This window comes from Grus americana, chromosome 6, assembly GCF_028858705.1.
Source record: "Grus americana isolate bGruAme1 chromosome 6, bGruAme1.mat, whole genome shotgun sequence".
Taxonomy (NCBI): Eukaryota; Metazoa; Chordata; class Aves; order Gruiformes; family Gruidae; genus Grus; species Grus americana.
In genome coordinates, this window is record NC_072857.1 from 1,721,776 (window position 1) to 1,738,123 (window position 16,348).

Below are 16,348 nucleotides of genomic sequence, written 5' to 3' on the forward strand. Positions count from 1 at the left end.
AGTGGGGTGCAGAGGCGCACAGCCCACCTGCCCCCACCCCTGTGGCTGAGTGCAGCCCTGGAGTCACACCGGGTGGCCACCGCTCCTGTTGTCACTTCTCCTGGGCACCGCTGCAGAAACCTCCTCCTCCAAAACATGTTTCCCAAAAAACCATTCCCAAAACCCCACTCCCTGGAAACGCAAGCCCCAGATCTTTCTCCCTAAAAAGCCCACTAAAAAGCTCCCTCAAAATCTGATCTCTGAAAGTCTGTTCCCCTAAAAACACTCCCCAGACCCCACTCCCTAGAAATCCACCCCGCACAGCTCGCTCCCTTAGAAAAAAGCCCATCCCTGAAACCCACTTGCAAACACCCACTGGCAAAAATCCCGTGGCTCAAGCCCTGCCCAGAACCCACTCCCCAGAACCCTCCGAATTGCCCCCTTAAGATCCTGCTCCCCAAATCCCACTCAAAACCCTCCTCGCCCAAACCTGCTCCCCAAACCCCCAATCCACCCCCCGAACTCCCATCCGCCCCCCAAACCCCCTTGTCCACAGCCCGCTCCCCACAAACTGCCCCCCAACCCTCCTGCTCCCTCGCCCCCCCACCCCCCGCCCCTCCCCAGCACCGCCCCCCCTCCCGCTCCCCAAACCCGCTCCCCTCCCTCCCTCCCCCCCCTCCCGGCCCCGCTCCCCGGGCGCGGCGGGGCGGAGCGGAGCGGCGGGGAGCGGCGGGCGGAGCGGGCAGCGCGGAGCCTCCGCCGGCGCGGGGCAGCGCGGAGCGGCTGGGCACGGCTCGGCTCGGCTCGGCTCGGCACGGCTCGGCTCGGCACGGCCCGGCCCGCCTGCATGCGGCGGCGGCGGCGGCGGGGCGGCCGGGCGGGATGAACGGCTCGGCGGCGGGCGGCGGCACGGCGGCGGCGGGGCTGCTGGCGGGCGCCGGGAGCGCGGCGCTGGAGCTGGAGCGGGCGCTGCGCTGCTGCACCGCCGCCTCCGTGGTGACCGACGGCGGCGGGGCGGCGGCGGCGGCGGACGAGCGGAGCCTGTACATCATGCGGGTGGTGCAGATCGCCGTCATGTGCGTCCTCGCCCTCACCGTCGTGTTCGGCATCTTCTTCCTCGGCTGCAACCTCCTCATCAAGTCCGAGGGGATGATTAACTTTCTGGTCAAGGACCGGCGGCCGTCCAAGGAGGTGGAGGCGGTGGTGGTGGGGCCCTACTGACCGCCGACGGCCCCGCGCCCGCCCGCCCCGCTCCGCCGCCCGCCCCGACGGCCCGGCACCGGGGGAAGCCGCCCTGGGCCGTCCGCTCCCGGCGCTGACTGCACGACGGCCTTTCCTCCTTTAGACAGACTGTTCGTTCGGTTTGGTTTCTTTCTCCTTAAAAACAACAGCAAACGAACCCCGCCGTCCCGGAGGCCGGTGAGACGTGCGGGGACGCCCGGTGTGTGCGGCCCCCGGAGCCGCCCGGCCCGGCCCGACCCGACCCGCGGGGTGCCGAAGTAAAACGTGCTCTGATGGCAACAGGTCTGGGGTTTCTTATTTCGTTCGCGCTAATAAATGCCTCCGTCTTCGAGTCCCGGGGTACCGCCGGTGGTTCCGCGGGGAGCGGGGAGGCGGCTGGGGGGCGGCCGGGCTTGGCCGCCGCGAATCCGCGGAGCTCGGGATGAAGCGAACGGCCCGTCCGTGCAGGATTTTTCCTTGATGTTGTGCTGAAATTCCTATATCGGGCTGCTTTTCGAGCCCCCGCCCCGGTTGCACAAGGCCGGGTGAACGCGGTACCCTGTTCCGGGCTGTGCCCAGGGGACGTGCAGGGACCCCGCGCCTGGATTGCGGCTTTGGCCGGGGAAACAGCCCGGTACGCCCCTTTGTATCCCCCTCTGTCCGGGTTCGACTCTGGAAAACCACTGTACGTACTTTTTGTTAACCCATCTGAAAGCCTCACCAACAGGTGACTTCTTATGGTCACATTTAAGGGAGGGAAAAATTTATGTTTGCACAGGATTATTGGGGGTTTTTTTCCTTCATCTGTTTCCTTTGGAGGGATAACAGAGCATCTTTCTATGAGAGGTTTGCATAGCTGTTTATCATATCCCCGGGGGCTTGGACTGGTTGCTAGTGATAAATCGATGTATCTACGTTTGCTGTGGGAGGAGTGGACCCAACATAAACACTTGCCGGGGACCACAGCAGTGGGATGGGGGCAAAAAGGCTCGAACGACGTGCCTGTGAGGCATGCAAATGTATCTCATGATTCCCGAAGACTGCTAACTGTCAATATTTTAATGCTGGTAAGAATCAGGAAGTTTTCCAGAGCAGCCATGCAGACTTCACACTGCTGGGTTTTCCCTCAGTTTATCCTGAGTGAGTGTGAAGATGGCCAAGCTACCAAATCGTTATAGACGTCTATAGGAGATGTTATCAGAAGTTTCCAGTTTGATAGGCAAGGTGAAACTCGGCATTTACAAAGCGCACCTGAGCTAGGCGGGGATGAAACAAAGCCGGAGTCTGAGGCAACCGCTTGACTGCGGATAAACTTTTGGTAGGAAATGAGACAAAACAGAGTATCTCGATGCAGTCCAATTCCCTCAGCCGAGCAGAAATCTCAGCCATGTACTCACTCATTTACAGCTACATTTAAGGGAAAGACAAAGAACAGATCTGCCTGTTCTCTCAGAAACAAATATGCTATGGACTTTGTCATTACATCAAAATAAATGTTACTCAGCCATCAGTGAGCTGAAGCATTGGTGAGAGATTTAACCAAAACTTTCCTCCTTTCTTTACCCCTTGGTGCTGTAGAAACGTTAAGATAATGTAGAATTTTAAGACAGTACAATAACAGGGAAAATTCCTAATATAGATGTTTCGGTCATTACGGAGCATTTCCAACTTTTTAATTTGCATCACTTCGTGGTATTGCAGATAACACAATCATTCCCGTAATCTGACTTGCAAGGAGTGCACCGCATGTTTGAACATTTTTGAGAGCTAGATTCATTAGACATTCTTTAGTAATTATAATGAACACTTGAAGTATAATACATTTTGATTAACCTTTGCCAGAAGCCACAGCTTTTTCCAACACCGTAAATCTGAGGCATGGCGAACTCCTGGTTCTGTAATAAAATTGCAGAATTTTTGACATCAGCCTAAGGGCACACGTGGCCTCGTGCCTCTCACCTAAGGACCCCTTAGACGGTGAGAGCCCCTACCCTAATAAAGTCCTTGTGACTCTTTAATCTCTACAAAGACACCTCATTTTAGGGAGGTTGGGAACAGTTGGGAAAAGGGTTTTTCCTTCGTGGTGATGCAGAGATGCTCGCACACATCCAGTCCATCAGCTTTACTTGGGCCTCTCTCCCTCTCTGTGCCACGGGGACTCTGGGACGTGGCACGGAGAACAGGAGACCTGGGATAATTATAATCGGTCGGTGGGCAGGAGGGTGGCAGCACAGGGCAGAAGCACCTCTCAGACACCAACAAGGGCTCCGGCATCCACCTCACCCCCACGTAGTATGGGGGGGGATGGAGGAGCTCCCCTCCACTCGTACTGGGAGCAGTGTTTGGGCAGGTATCTCCTACCCAGCCCCCCGCGTTCTGCGGATACCTCCCTGCTTTATAAAGCCAGGTCTTCCTGCCCAGAGCATACCTTTGTCCTTCTAGTTATGTGTGTAAAGCCAGAACCTGCGTGTTCGAGGGGCGGGGACCTCATGGTGCACATAGCTTTTTCAGATCACTGCACGCATCATTTCAGGGACGTTTTTAGAAAAGCACCTGAAAAGCTGCTAGGAGAGCAGCTAGGAGAGTCTGTGGTGTCAGCAAGTAAAGGCCCACCAGCTCCTAGAACACACCGGAGACAAAATCTACCTTGCTGCAGTGCTGGGGTGTTGGGAAACCTGCGTATTTGGGATGGAACCAGTGCAGGTACCCAAAGGAGGGCTCCATTACCTTGTAGTTGGCTTGAAGACAGTATGAACAGCTGACCTGCCTCTTTGTACTTGTCCCTTGTTTATTCATCTTAAATGGTAGAGTATGTTCGAGTTTACCGCCAAAACTTGAGGGGCCTTTCGTTACTGTGCATTCCCCTGTCTCCATAATGTTTCCATCCAGAAGACTATGAGAGTCACTGCGAGAGTGACCTGGTAGACCTGAGCAGCTCTCAGTCCTTGCTGTCAGGTGTGAGCCCTTACAGGGGAAATTTCCAATTTGTGAGGAAATCCCTTGCGATGCTCAGTGACTGCTGGTGGGGGTAGGACTCTGCAGCAGGACGTCTCCCAGGAGGATTCACACCGGGACCTCTCACTGCAGCCTCTCAATGGCTGCTTCAGAAAGAACAATGCCCAAAAAGTCCAACAGCCTCAACCAGAGCAAGTCCCTAACGTGGTACTATTTGCAATTCTTCTTGAGTACTAAAATAAAAAAGCTCATATCTCACTTTTCTTAAGTCAAGGTTGAAGTAGTCGCACCTTAGGCTGTCTGCATACTTAATTACTGTTCACAAGTAACAACATAGTAGTTCTTGCCTTGAATTAAAAGAGCGGTGCCCATGCAGCAGAGCTTCAGGCCACCACGTCGCAGGCGGACCTTGGCCCCCGTGCTCAGCCTTGGCTTCCAGCATGCAAAACATCAGAGCCAGAGTTCCTTCCAGGCATAAATACCCACCAAAGCTCATCCCCGGCACATCTCCACAGCCTGCCAAACGGCACCTGATTTCTCTGCTGCCCCATAGCCGGTCTTGTCTTTTCTCCCAGTTAGCCAGGAACACGAGCTTGGGAACATGAGATAATAGATTTCACCCTTTCAGCTCAAAACCCATACTAATCCTCCAGGAAAAAAATCAAGAGGCATCTTAGTCACTTCCCAAACACCCGCTGAAGTGCTTTGTTCGATATTTTAAATGGGATACACTTAGTAAAAACACTTCAGCAACTGCAACTGCTTTTAGATAACCCCGTAAATGTACAAGGATGGCTGTACAATTATAATTGTATGCTTTCCACATCTTTTTGGTAATAATAATCAAGCATTGTCTGAAGTATGAGGAAAAGGTGCACTTTAGCAGTTCAGATATATGCAGGTGCAGGACTTTATTCCAATTTCATATTCAGGCAAAATTCACATCAATTTTTTAAAGCAGTTTGGCTTTAATAAGGCAAATAAGATCCCACTGTTCATTTGCAGTTAAAAACCCCAAACTTCACCATAAGTGACAGGCACAGCACGCATTACGGCTTTATGACTTCCCTTCATATTTATCACTTAAAGTAGCCATCGAACGATCCTGGATCGGGCAGCACACCCAGCACAGGGTGCTCACCTCGGACTGGGAACCCTTAATGGAAATGTGTTTCCTAAAAAATCTTCACATTCATATTCAGCTAGGCAACCCATTTTAACATGCAGCCCGAGCTGCGTTTGAACCCATATTAATTATCATTAAAGAATGAGTCATTAAAAGCGCTCCTCCTTTCTCGGCAGCTCTGTCTGTGTGCATGAATGGATGTGCCGTTGCCATTGATTCAGCACACCGTGACTGGGGCCGTCTAACCGGTGGAGTTGAAGGAGCCCTGAGGGACATCAAGTCTTTCGATTCGTTTATATTATCAGACGGCAGTGTCCTCTTCATAATTAAGGTTTAAACTTGCTGTCCAAAAATCTGGTTTTGTGTTAGGTCCCCATTAGGAAGGGATAGCTGCTGCCCATCGCACTTGCCCGTGTGCCTGGTGGCTTGCAGCCAGCGCTTCTCCCGGACGGTTCAGCCCGTTGTGCTGCTCCCCGTCGCCGCTGCACCGTTACCGGAACGGCGATACAGGCTTCTCCATCGAAAGAGAGAAAACAAGCCAGAAAGCAGCGGGAAACATATGAAATACCGGGGGAAAGCATCAGGAATGGCTCTGAGGGGCAATAAACTGAAACTTAACGTGAAGGAAAACTTTCTTTTCATTTGAAAAGTGTCTGGTTAATCTGTGAAAGCCTGCCAAAGTCTGAGGAATTAACAGGTTTCAAAAAAAAAGGGGTAGATGATCCTAGGGAAGACGAGGGATCAGCTCTCGCTGGGGAGGGAAAGCGCGCTGCCGCCGCGGTGCTGGTGGGCCAGCACCCTCAGCCTCTGCGGGGGGCTCCCCCAGGGCACCGGCCCCCAGGCGCTATGGCCAGAGCCGCACCGCTGCCCCGTACGGACACCCTCAGCCGGCAGATGTGTTTTACAAACACAGGAGTTGGATGGCTGTGTCCAGGAACTACTTTTAAAGTTGTTAAGAGCACCTGCTTGCATTGAGGCTTTGTTTTTCTCTTGTCTCAAACCAGCATGCGTGCTCGAATTTTAACAGCACCATCTTCTCCCTTCCCTCCTTCACCGAATTTAAATCCAGACCAAGTGATATTGGTGATATTTATCATCTCTGTAATACATTTGTGCTTTCTTTTATGGGACACCTTTATTTTTTAATGCCAAAAATTAGATTTTTTTTTATCGCTGGGGACCAGACGCATTCACTGAAGAAAGAAACCAAAGGAAGCCTGAGCTCTTCAGGACTAAGCGTATCCATCAATTTGGCCACCGGCAGCTTGGGACCTATTCTGCAGTTATGGAACGTATTTTTAGCACATGGAAAAACAGTGTCATGAGCACATGATATGAAAAATACACAAAGCAATATATCACTTTTATGTCCTTTATTCTATCATAATCAGGTTAGGATTTTTCCCCCCCCCCCACTGGCTTCTATTTTGGAAGTGTCTCCAGGGAGGCAGGCTGTAGGAACGTAATGGCCCATCAACCCCATGGCAGCTGTTCGGCAGCCGCAGCAAAGCCAACCGCCACGTCGAAGGAGACGGAGCGGCACGGCAGCGGGAGGAAGGAGACGGAGCAGCGTGGCTCCGGGATGAAGGTGCTGGCGGGACCTCGCGAGGGCAGAGGAATTGCTGCCCTGGGTCCAGCCCCGGTGATGGCATGCAACACCCGCTCTCCTTTCGTTACTGCCATCTCCTCAGCCCAAATTCTTTTTTATTTCTTTCATTTTGGCTACTTTAATTTCCTGTCTGTCACAGCAAATGCAGACGGAAGGAAACAAAGATGCCTGTCTGAGCTGACATCTCCTGTGGGCTTGAAAGGAAGGAGCAGCCTACTTACATGAAGGGATAATACGATGGGGACATAAGAGCAGAAGAGATGTCTTTGCCCTCACTGCCTTGCTGGGAAAGCAAGGTCCGAGTTCTTCCCCAGCTCCGGGAGCTGAAGTGATGAGCACAAACAGACATTGGGCCTCAAAGAAAGCTGGGCATGATTTTTACAGTGTAAAAAATGTACCTGCACATAAAATCTCAGTTCTGTTTTATGCTTTACTCATGGACATACCGTGAAATAAATAATGATGGTAGTCCCTGCTCTGTTTTGTTCCTGGATAGCAAAAACTGGCATGTAAATCCCACTCAGATACCACCAACAAATTGGGAAATGAGAGGAAGAGCAGCAAAAAAATCATCAGGTACCTGGAGAAACTTATAAAGAAATAAATACACATTAAAAGAAAAATATGCAGTCTTGAACAAAGAAATGGAAACAGGAATGCAGGATGTGTGATACACATCTACAGGATAACCTGACGGGGCAGAAAATATTTTGGAGATGATCTCTATTCAGAAAAGATGGGCTGGTCTGGAAGAGGGTGGAACAGAATAGAGCAATTTCACTGGTTTGTAGGAAAATCTGGAAAATGGGAGATATTAGGCTGTGGAATAATCTCTATAGAAAAGACATAAAAATTCTTTTACTTATGACTTTTGTTCTAAACCTGAGAATATATTCCCTATGGGATAGCGCTGCCTTTGCAAGAAGCTGGACCTGGTCCTCTCGTACAACCTCTCCATCGCTGTCTGACAAAATTCCCTGGTTAAGTTAATCACCGTCGTACCGCTGAAGCTACGGGAATGAAAAGTGCCAATCATGCTCTAAATATTAATTACACGTAAGAACTACTCAAAGGTTATCAAGCAAAGAAAACAAGCTGAATTTCACTCAGCAACGTCAGGTAGTGGAGGAAAAAAAGCAGTTTTTCTTTAAAGCACTCCCCTGCAGAACACCGCTGGCTGTTTGACAGCAAGGGAGACGTTTCAAACCCTGGTACCAGTTAGGGCATTTGTGTGTGTGTAATGGAACTGCCACTCAAAGCTTTCAAAATACGTAGCCAGTGTCTCGCAATCCATTCAGACTTCCATTAAAATCCCTTTGCGGTTAACGAAAGCTGTGTCTCCCCTTCCCTTTGCCAAATACAAACTCAGAGCTGCTGAAGAGCACGTGTTTGAGATGGAGGAGATCAGGCAGATTATTTGGAGCTCTTTCTCCCAGATGAGCCTACGTTGCCCTCCCACACAAACCACCCCTTTGTCTAACAGCGTTATAAGGAGCAGAAAGATTGGGCTGACGCCCGTTCGTTTGCAGAGAGATACCCCATCGTCTAACGAACCTCACTCCCCATCCACTTGTGCCAATATTAATTCCATCAGCAAAGACTCCCTAATTCTAGCCCTCTGATTTTCTCTGGGGGCAAACCTCCTTGGCACTCCTATGCCATATCAGAAAGGAGGCAAACACGCATTATCTTAAGTAATTTTGTTCTTTGCACACACCATGTACTTGCTATCACTTTTCCTCCTTTTCAAATGGTATATCACGACCAATTTTATACATAAATAATGTCTTGAACTGGAACAAAGGATATCCACAGGATATTCTCTAAGTGAGAAATGAATTACCTTAGGAAAAAATATAGTGTTATTGGAAAATGCAGCACAGCAGGTATTAGCTAATGATACCTAGCACTTGTCGTATCTTGGACAGAAAATGAAAATACATACATTAATTAAAAGCAGGCTTTAGGGAAAATATTATCAACTTGTACTATAACAAAACCTAAAGGCTTCCAGGGAGATGCATTGTACTGCAGCGGGGCTGTTCAGTTAATTCGATTGAACGCACGGGGCTCGGCGCTTGGCGAGCCGTGGAAGAGCAGCTCATTGCCATGGAAGAGGGGTAAGAAGTGTGGGTCCTCGCGGGGGACTCAACGTATCTGGGAGATGGGCAAGACTTCAGCTCCTGACTGAATGGCACAATTCAAATAGACCCTATTTATCCACCCTCAGTGGATAAATTGCAACCCCACCCTCAGTCCGGTGATTTTCCTAGATCAAAGAAAGGTGGATCAAGGAAGAAAACCACAATTTTGTGTATTCTACCTAAGCGCTCTCAACGCTGGCGAGCACTGCCTATGGCATGGACTCTACCTGTGGGAGTTCAGCTGTACCCATGGAAAGTGTGAAGTTAGACTGTAAAAACACTTTTAATAAAAGATTGCTGCCAAATATTGACATTCTGTCATTTGCAAATTAAGATCCAGGAGCATTTAAAGCACTGTACTATTTTTAATTTTCATTAAAGGCCCATACTGTGCAGCGATGCTGACATCCCATTACTACCATGGCTCAGTACCACGTACCATATATCCAGGACTTGTAACTTGGTTCTAGCTTGGCTGTCCGGTGGGGCAAGGAGATAAGCGCGTATTTCATTTCTCAGCAGCATTGCAAAGGTTCATTCCTCTAATTGATTGAAAAGAGGGGGTTTAGCAAGACGCCAGCCTCTTGGAAAATGTGAACTTCCATTGATTCGACCCAGTGCTTTGAGATGAAAGCCCTAAAAATAATTTGTCCTGCTCTTAACCAATCAATCTAAGCAGGATCAATAGCCCCGACTTTAGCACGGGAGTTGGGGTGTGAGAGGCAATCAGCTGGTGCTGGACCGCACCGAGTTCCTGGCTGGGAGCATGCTTCTTCATTTATTCTTGCAATTCTTATGTCAGAATGCCAAATGAATTCTGACAACCCCCATATGCCCAGAATGTGCAACACCGTGAAACAGTTCAAGCCATTTTCTGTCCTTGCCACGCTGTCCCTCGGAGCCAGAGCGCACTCATCCTCGTCTTCGCTGCTTGGACCGCTCCATGGATGCTGCCGACCATGTGCTAGGAAGGAGGTTTCACCACAGTGTGCATGGGAAACAGGGCTCAATTGGAGAAACAACGATCAATTTAATAATAAAGTGGGCGTTTTGTTGTTTCCAGATTTGAAACACTCTTTTTTTCAGTAGCAAAGCACAGCAAAGGGAGGTTATAACTTCCATCAGTGTTTCTCATTGCAGGGCCAGGACACAGCGTGTCTGAACTGCCCTGGGTGGATACTGCCTTAATGCTCAAAAGCTTTGGGAAAGGAAGGTTCCACCGTTTCCCTGGATAACCCGTTCTAGATTTTCCCTTCACAAAGCACTGTTCCTAAGATCTAACCTCAGACTGCCAGTTTTACATGATCCGTCTGCAGCAGCCTGGGAAAGTAACAGGTCGTGCCCTTCCCTGTGTTACGTGCCGGCTTTTGGGTGGAAAAGCAGAATTGCGTCTCACGATGTTTCTTCAGACCAGAGATTTTTCACGGGTTATCTCCTATTTGGAAGATAGGTTCAAAGGGAACGTTTACCTTGCAGTAATTTACTCAGAAGCAAGGATGGGCACGGGGGAGTTGATCAACGGCAGGATGCAGCACTGACGATGACTCCCAGCGTGGAGGAGCATTCCTGTCCTTCCTCCACCCCTACAATAATGCCTCCTCCTCCTCCTCCTCACTCACTACTTATTGCAGGTGCCCAAAGCCCTCAGCCCCACACCATCCTCCAACTGCACAAGCTCTTTTCATGTTTTAAAATGATGAGCACTGGTGGGAATGGAGACAAATGGATGTTCCTACTTGTTTCCTGCTACATTGCTGAAGAAGGAAGCCCGGAAGCAAAGCACTCGGCGGTTGACTCATTTCATCATCAGAGTTTGTTTGTGCTGGAACATCACCCAGAGCCATCACTCTCCTGAAGACCAACACCTTGGAGAAGTCAGCCAGCCAAGGATTGCTTGGGGAGCCGAAGGAGGCATTGACAAATTTTACCTATTTAAAAAAAAATACGGTTCTTTGTCTTCTCCGGAAGATAGCAATCCAGAATCGGTGCACGTGGAGGTCAGTAGCTCTGATTCATACTTTAACAAGCCTGTCAGTCTTGGAAAGAGGTTGCCAAGGAGCAGTAAACTCATTGGAGGTGATAATGTCTCTGTAGGGGTGTACTGGAATAGAAATATTAAACATAAGAATCTGTGTATTCATGTACCATGGGCTTCACCATTCTGTCTTCCCTTAATTCATCCATTTTTTAATTAGTGTCTAAAAAAATATCAAATATGGAGTTTAATTTGTTTCCAATCTATGGAGATTCAGCACAACTGTTCCAACGGCTAGTTATCTTCGAGGTTCAGAAATTACACATGATTTTTGTCTGAATATACCTCATGTCACTCATGGATTTCTTTCTTCTTTCTTTCTTTCTTTTTTTTTTTTTTTTTTCCTACAGTGGAAGGCTCTACATTGCCAATTTCCATTTCATGTATGAGACTTAAAAACTCTAAGCCCTGGACTTTCTTTCAATTAACCAAAAGACATGTTTTCGATAGTGTAATTGTGCTTACAGCACTTATCTGAACCTTTGCCAACTAATTGGTGCCTTTTTTTTTTTTTTTGCATTTGGGATGTTAGAACTGGACACAATGTTCCATTCGTGGCCTCACCAAGGCAGACATAGAGGCAACACAACCTCTCTGCCCCATAAATCTATATTCTGTTTAAAAAAACGTCGGGATGCCAGTTGTTCTTTTGGTCCCAGTGCCGTACTTCACACCTACCTTCAGCTGCTTCAATTGCAGTGACATAGGAACTCCTTCAAAATCCCAGTTCCGAGGCCAGAGTCCAAGAGGCTGGAAGTGTAGCCTACTTTCTTCATCCTTATATACATTTCCCATGTTAAACAACATCAAAATGTACATTGCATGAAGGGTAAAGCTTGATTGATAACATCTGTCTCATATAAAGCCATGTAGATCAGCAGCAGTTGTATTGGCATTCTGTAGTCCATGATTTCAAAGTTTTGCCGCTCCCCTGCCATGCCTGCGGTGGATGGGCAGACAGATGGATGGACGGACGGACGGACGGACGGATGGATGATCAGCAGGGGTGCTCCTCGCAGACTCTCAACGCATTGGCACAGTGTTAGATGTGAAATTTCATTTTATACCTCTGGGGCTCTCCAAGCAGGCTAGACCTCATTCAAGCAACATTAAGAGCACTTAGCTTGTTCTTTACATATTTTCGGAACAAATTTGTTTGACATTTATGCCTTCACTCCCCATGACTAACAGCTGCGTTGTTCCTATCTAGTAATCTAGTAACACTACCATAGATAGTATTCTTCCTTTTCCTTTTAAAAAACACTTTTTTAGAAGCCTTGCTGCACTTTTTTCTGCTTGCCATTTTTCTCCCCTTCACTCCTTTATTTTACCAGAGTGCCTCTTTTCCAATTTTTACAGTCAATGTACAGGCTTTCATTTAAGATAGGCTTGTACGTAGCCGTTCTCACTCACCCTTATAGGGCAAGATCATTTTTCTGCAGTGGGGTATGTGGAAACGGTCCCGACAGCAGTCCTGCAGCCCGTGCTGAAAAGGAAAGTGAAACCTGCCCACCCTGTCCCTCGGCTGGCCTGGGACAGACCTGCCCCGAGGAGATAAGCTGTACAGCCCCGGTGCCTGCGAGGGTTTTCCCTCCCAGCGTCCACTCTGTCCTCTCTCACACCTCCAGCTGCTGCCGGTCTCCATCTTCCTTCTGGGGAAGGTGAAGACAAAACATCTGGCCAGTTGTGCGCTTCTAGACATCTGCTTGCTGCCTTAAATGTGTCCGGTTACATCCCTGCTGCATAAGCTTTGAATGCAGCCGTTAGGTGCAAAGGTATCGCTGGGGCTATTCCCAATCACGGCATTTTGATTGCTGTAAACAAAATGCTTCCTGTGATAAGATTTGAACACCGAGATTAATCCACACCTGATATGTCCCTGTTTGTCAAGCTGCAATTTTGTATTGCAAAACAGGGATGACATACTACTCTTATTTCCTTAGAAATGTGCAGTGTCCAACAAGATCTCTGTGGTGTGATCATTTTATTTCAGAAAAAATTTATTTTGTTCCTTCTGAATGTAAAAGAAAAAACAAATTACCGAGTAGAAAGTAAGAATATCATGTATTGCTTATGAAAAAAACCTAAAATGCAACAGAAAATTTGGACCATAATTATAGAGTTGTGTTACACTTACCCGTGTAGTCATACTTGGTTCTCTTTGATACATCTTTAGAGAAATGATTGATAAGGCAGAAACTTTAATCCAGCACAGCAATGACTTAATGAGACTGTAAAACAGACATACTGCATTGCCCTAACCGCTTGATGGGAGGATAGCACAAAGTACCTAGAACAATATGCTGGAGGCAGAGTTAATTTAAGAGTCATCACTTATTCAGCCACCTGAATACAGCTGCCCTCATTTGCGTGGTGAAAGCCCCAGCTCTGTGGCACGATGATTTTGTTTGGAATAGAAATCCAACATGGGAAAATGGAAAAATATTTAAACCACATAGTAAAACAACTCACAGAAGCGGGATATTCACCGTTGAGAGAGAAATGATAGACTGATCTAAAGGTGATGGATAGTCACACTTACGTACCGGGCACTCTTCCAAGGAGCAACAATCCTGGAAAAATTCCTCCTGGAGAGAAGGACGTCTATGGCATATCCCTGGGTCCTTGCAATGAGTCATCTCGCAGGGCAAGAGGAGATGTGAAAGGGTCCGAATGAGTCTCCGTTAGTGCTCCGAGAGCTGAAAGTGGCAGTCCTTAAATGGAGAAAAAAATGGTGGTGGATGCGCAGGCTCAGGAGGGCTGGGGAACTTTGCCTTTTATAGCTGATGGTGCCTCTGGCCGCTCTAAGAGCCTCCTGCTTTTAGCCCCTAATTTCCTTTGCATCCACGAAAAGATAGCACCCAGGAGAGGTCCTGCTAAATGGAAGCTGGAAATCGGGACGGCGGGCATCGGAGCCAGGACACCACCTCTCGTCTCTGAAGTGGGGGCTCCAGACCACAGCAGCATCTTCTGCTTCTTCCTACAAATGCTCCAAAGATGCACGTTTCCCCCCAGTCATACTGTCCAACCCCCCACCCTAGAAAGCCAGCCCTAGAGCTTCGGGGTGCAGTACGCCCCAACGCTGATCCCACCAAAGCAGTATGGGCTGTTGTACCCTGCGGATTCAATATGTTAAAGTCTTGGATGAAACCACTTGTCTTAATAGCAAGTGTAAATGCACAAATTCTGGTAGACATGGTAAAGTCTAGATATATCCTGTCTAAAATAATGATTTATTTCGTGCACCCCGTTCCTGGAGGAGCAGGCGGCAGTGCCGGGGGTGGCTGTGCATGCACCCCATTGCTCCCTGGGTTTGCACGGGGCCATGCCTGCCGCCTGGCAGAAACGCACCTCCCTGCTCAAGTATTCCTACTCGCTTTCCTCTGTGGTTTTGTGCAGTTATTAAAAGGACCAACATTTTTAGCAGGACCAACTGAAAAAAAAAGTTTTGTGGTTCAGTCACCCAGGGAGCAATCTCGCTGATGCTCGTGGCAGTCCTGAGCGGCGCTCCCAAGTGAGGAGGCTCTGCAAGGCAGCTGGAAATGCCATTTCTGCTCTCCCTTCGGTGTTATTAGTACTAATTAACATCTCACGAATTAAAGTATCTGCAAATTTTTTCACTGTCTTGGCTGGTAACATGTCATGGAGCACCCATAGCTAGCAGTGCATAAAAAACCTTTATTTTGACTCTCCTTTATTAGCTCTATATTGGTTATTCTAACCAAGCTACTGGGATCACCAGAGAAGCACTTTTAACTTCCCTCTGCCTGTGCAGGATAGATCGACACTGACCGATATATTGAAATTTAAATCAGCTGAAATGACCTGACCTGCTCAGTTGAAAAATATGTTCATTGGTACTTCTGCTATTTGACAGGTATAAATAATAAAAAATAAAGCGGGTACATACACATTTAAAACCCAAAAAGCTACACTGCTGCAGGGCAGAGGCTGGAGCCACTGGGGAGATGCCCGGATGCAGCCCAGGTTTGTGTGGAAGGGAAGAATGGGAAACCTGTCCTGTGCTCTGTCGCTGGGAAATCGTCCTCTGCCAACAGCAGGAAGCACAAAGTGGACAGAAACAAAGATAAAAGCGGTTTAAGCATCACGGTTGGTCCAGCATCCCTCCGGTGCTGAGCACTGACTCCTGGTCAGCCGCTTCTTCTGCCCCCCAGGGCGAGGACTGGTGGGACTCATAGAATCATTTAGGTTGGAAAAGACCCTTAAGATCATCAAGTCCCCTGGGAAATTCCTCCCCTGGAAGCCTGCGGGGCACGGGGCCGCTTCATCCATGGCACAGCATGAGCAGCAAGTCCTCTGACGACCGACCAGGGTCACTGTGGGGTGATGAGGGACCATTTTCTTTCAGGGTGAAGATGAGGAAGGTGCAAATAGCAGGGTATAACAAGGGAATGGGGGCTAGGGAAAAGAAATACGTGAAATATCCTTTCAGCTCTCAGCTGAAATTCTGAGGAACTCCAAGGACTTACCGAGAAGCGGGCAGTGGCCTTGGCTCCCGCTGGCACTTGGCGAGGTGGAGGGTTTGCGGAAGGAGGAAATCACGGCGCGTTATCTCCCTCAGTCAATCTCCAAAGCCCCTTCCCCTGGGCTGGATGGCAAGGAAAGCAAAACACCTTAAATCAGCTCCTGACCATCTCCTGTACATGACAAAAGGAATGTGTTGGGTGATAGCGCAGCAAGGTTGTAATATATTGCTGTTTAAATATGGATACTGCACTATGGAAATGGTTCGACGACTGTTTATGTTTCCAGGGCGAGTTTTGCCATTCTCCCTCCAAATCCCAAGGCAGATTAATAGGGAGAATTAATTTTGTTCGGGCCTTTGTGCTTCCACCGCCAAAAGATAAGTCTCTGCGTTTCTTTTTCATCTGGCATTTCCTTCTAGTTCAGTAATCCACAATAGGTGGTGAGAGAATCGGGGAGCGAACAAAGCTCCCGCTCGGAGCCAGGCACCGTTCCTTTCTGAAAGGATTGCTACTGGGACAGGAGGACAAGATGCAATCCAGAAAGTTAAAGGTATAATTAAATGAAATTGAGTTTTGTAGCTTTGTGAGATAGCAAGAAAAAAGCCCCGCATTAATTTAGAGAACAAGAGTCGGCTTAAGTATTTAGAAGAGGCAGACAATCAGTGTACGCAACATTTTCACAGGTAGAGCTGCTGCAACTAATTCATAACGTTACAGATGAACCTGTCACCAGAGCTGACACTGCAAATTAAATTCTGTGCTCTCTCCGTAGCAATACCAATATTAGCTATT

The 16,348-nt window shown here is 48.5% G+C and overlaps 1 protein-coding gene and 1 long non-coding RNA gene across 4 annotated transcripts in view; one reads left to right on the forward strand and one right to left on the reverse strand.

Moving 5' to 3' along the window:
- Window positions 1-691: 691 nt before the first annotated feature.
- RPRM (reprimo, TP53 dependent G2 arrest mediator homolog) lies at window positions 692-1,500 on the forward strand. Its single transcript, XM_054829173.1, has one exon. The coding sequence runs from the start codon at window positions 862-864 to the stop codon at window positions 1,198-1,200; it is 339 nt and encodes a 112-aa protein (XP_054685148.1). The 5' UTR covers window positions 692-861; the 3' UTR covers window positions 1,201-1,500.
- Window positions 1,501-6,622: 5,122 nt separating this feature from the next.
- The window catches only part of LOC129207774 (uncharacterized), a 77,489-nt gene continuing 67,763 nt past the window's right edge, over window positions 6,623-16,348 (reverse strand). For 2 of the 3 annotated variants that reach the window (XR_008577537.1, XR_008577538.1), the window contains exons 5-6: window positions 15,560-15,678; window positions 6,623-13,783 (exon numbers count right to left, since the gene is read on the reverse strand). This is a non-coding gene — a long non-coding RNA (uncharacterized LOC129207774). The remainder of the gene's footprint in view (window positions 13,784-15,559; window positions 15,679-16,348) is intronic. The other variant, XR_008577539.1, reaches the window with a different exon arrangement.

What these genes read in the sequence shown, in the direction of transcription:
- RPRM (XM_054829173.1), top strand. Translation starts at nt 862, where the DNA reads ATGAACGGCTCGGCGGCGGGCGGCGGCACGGCGGCGGCGGGGCTGCTG.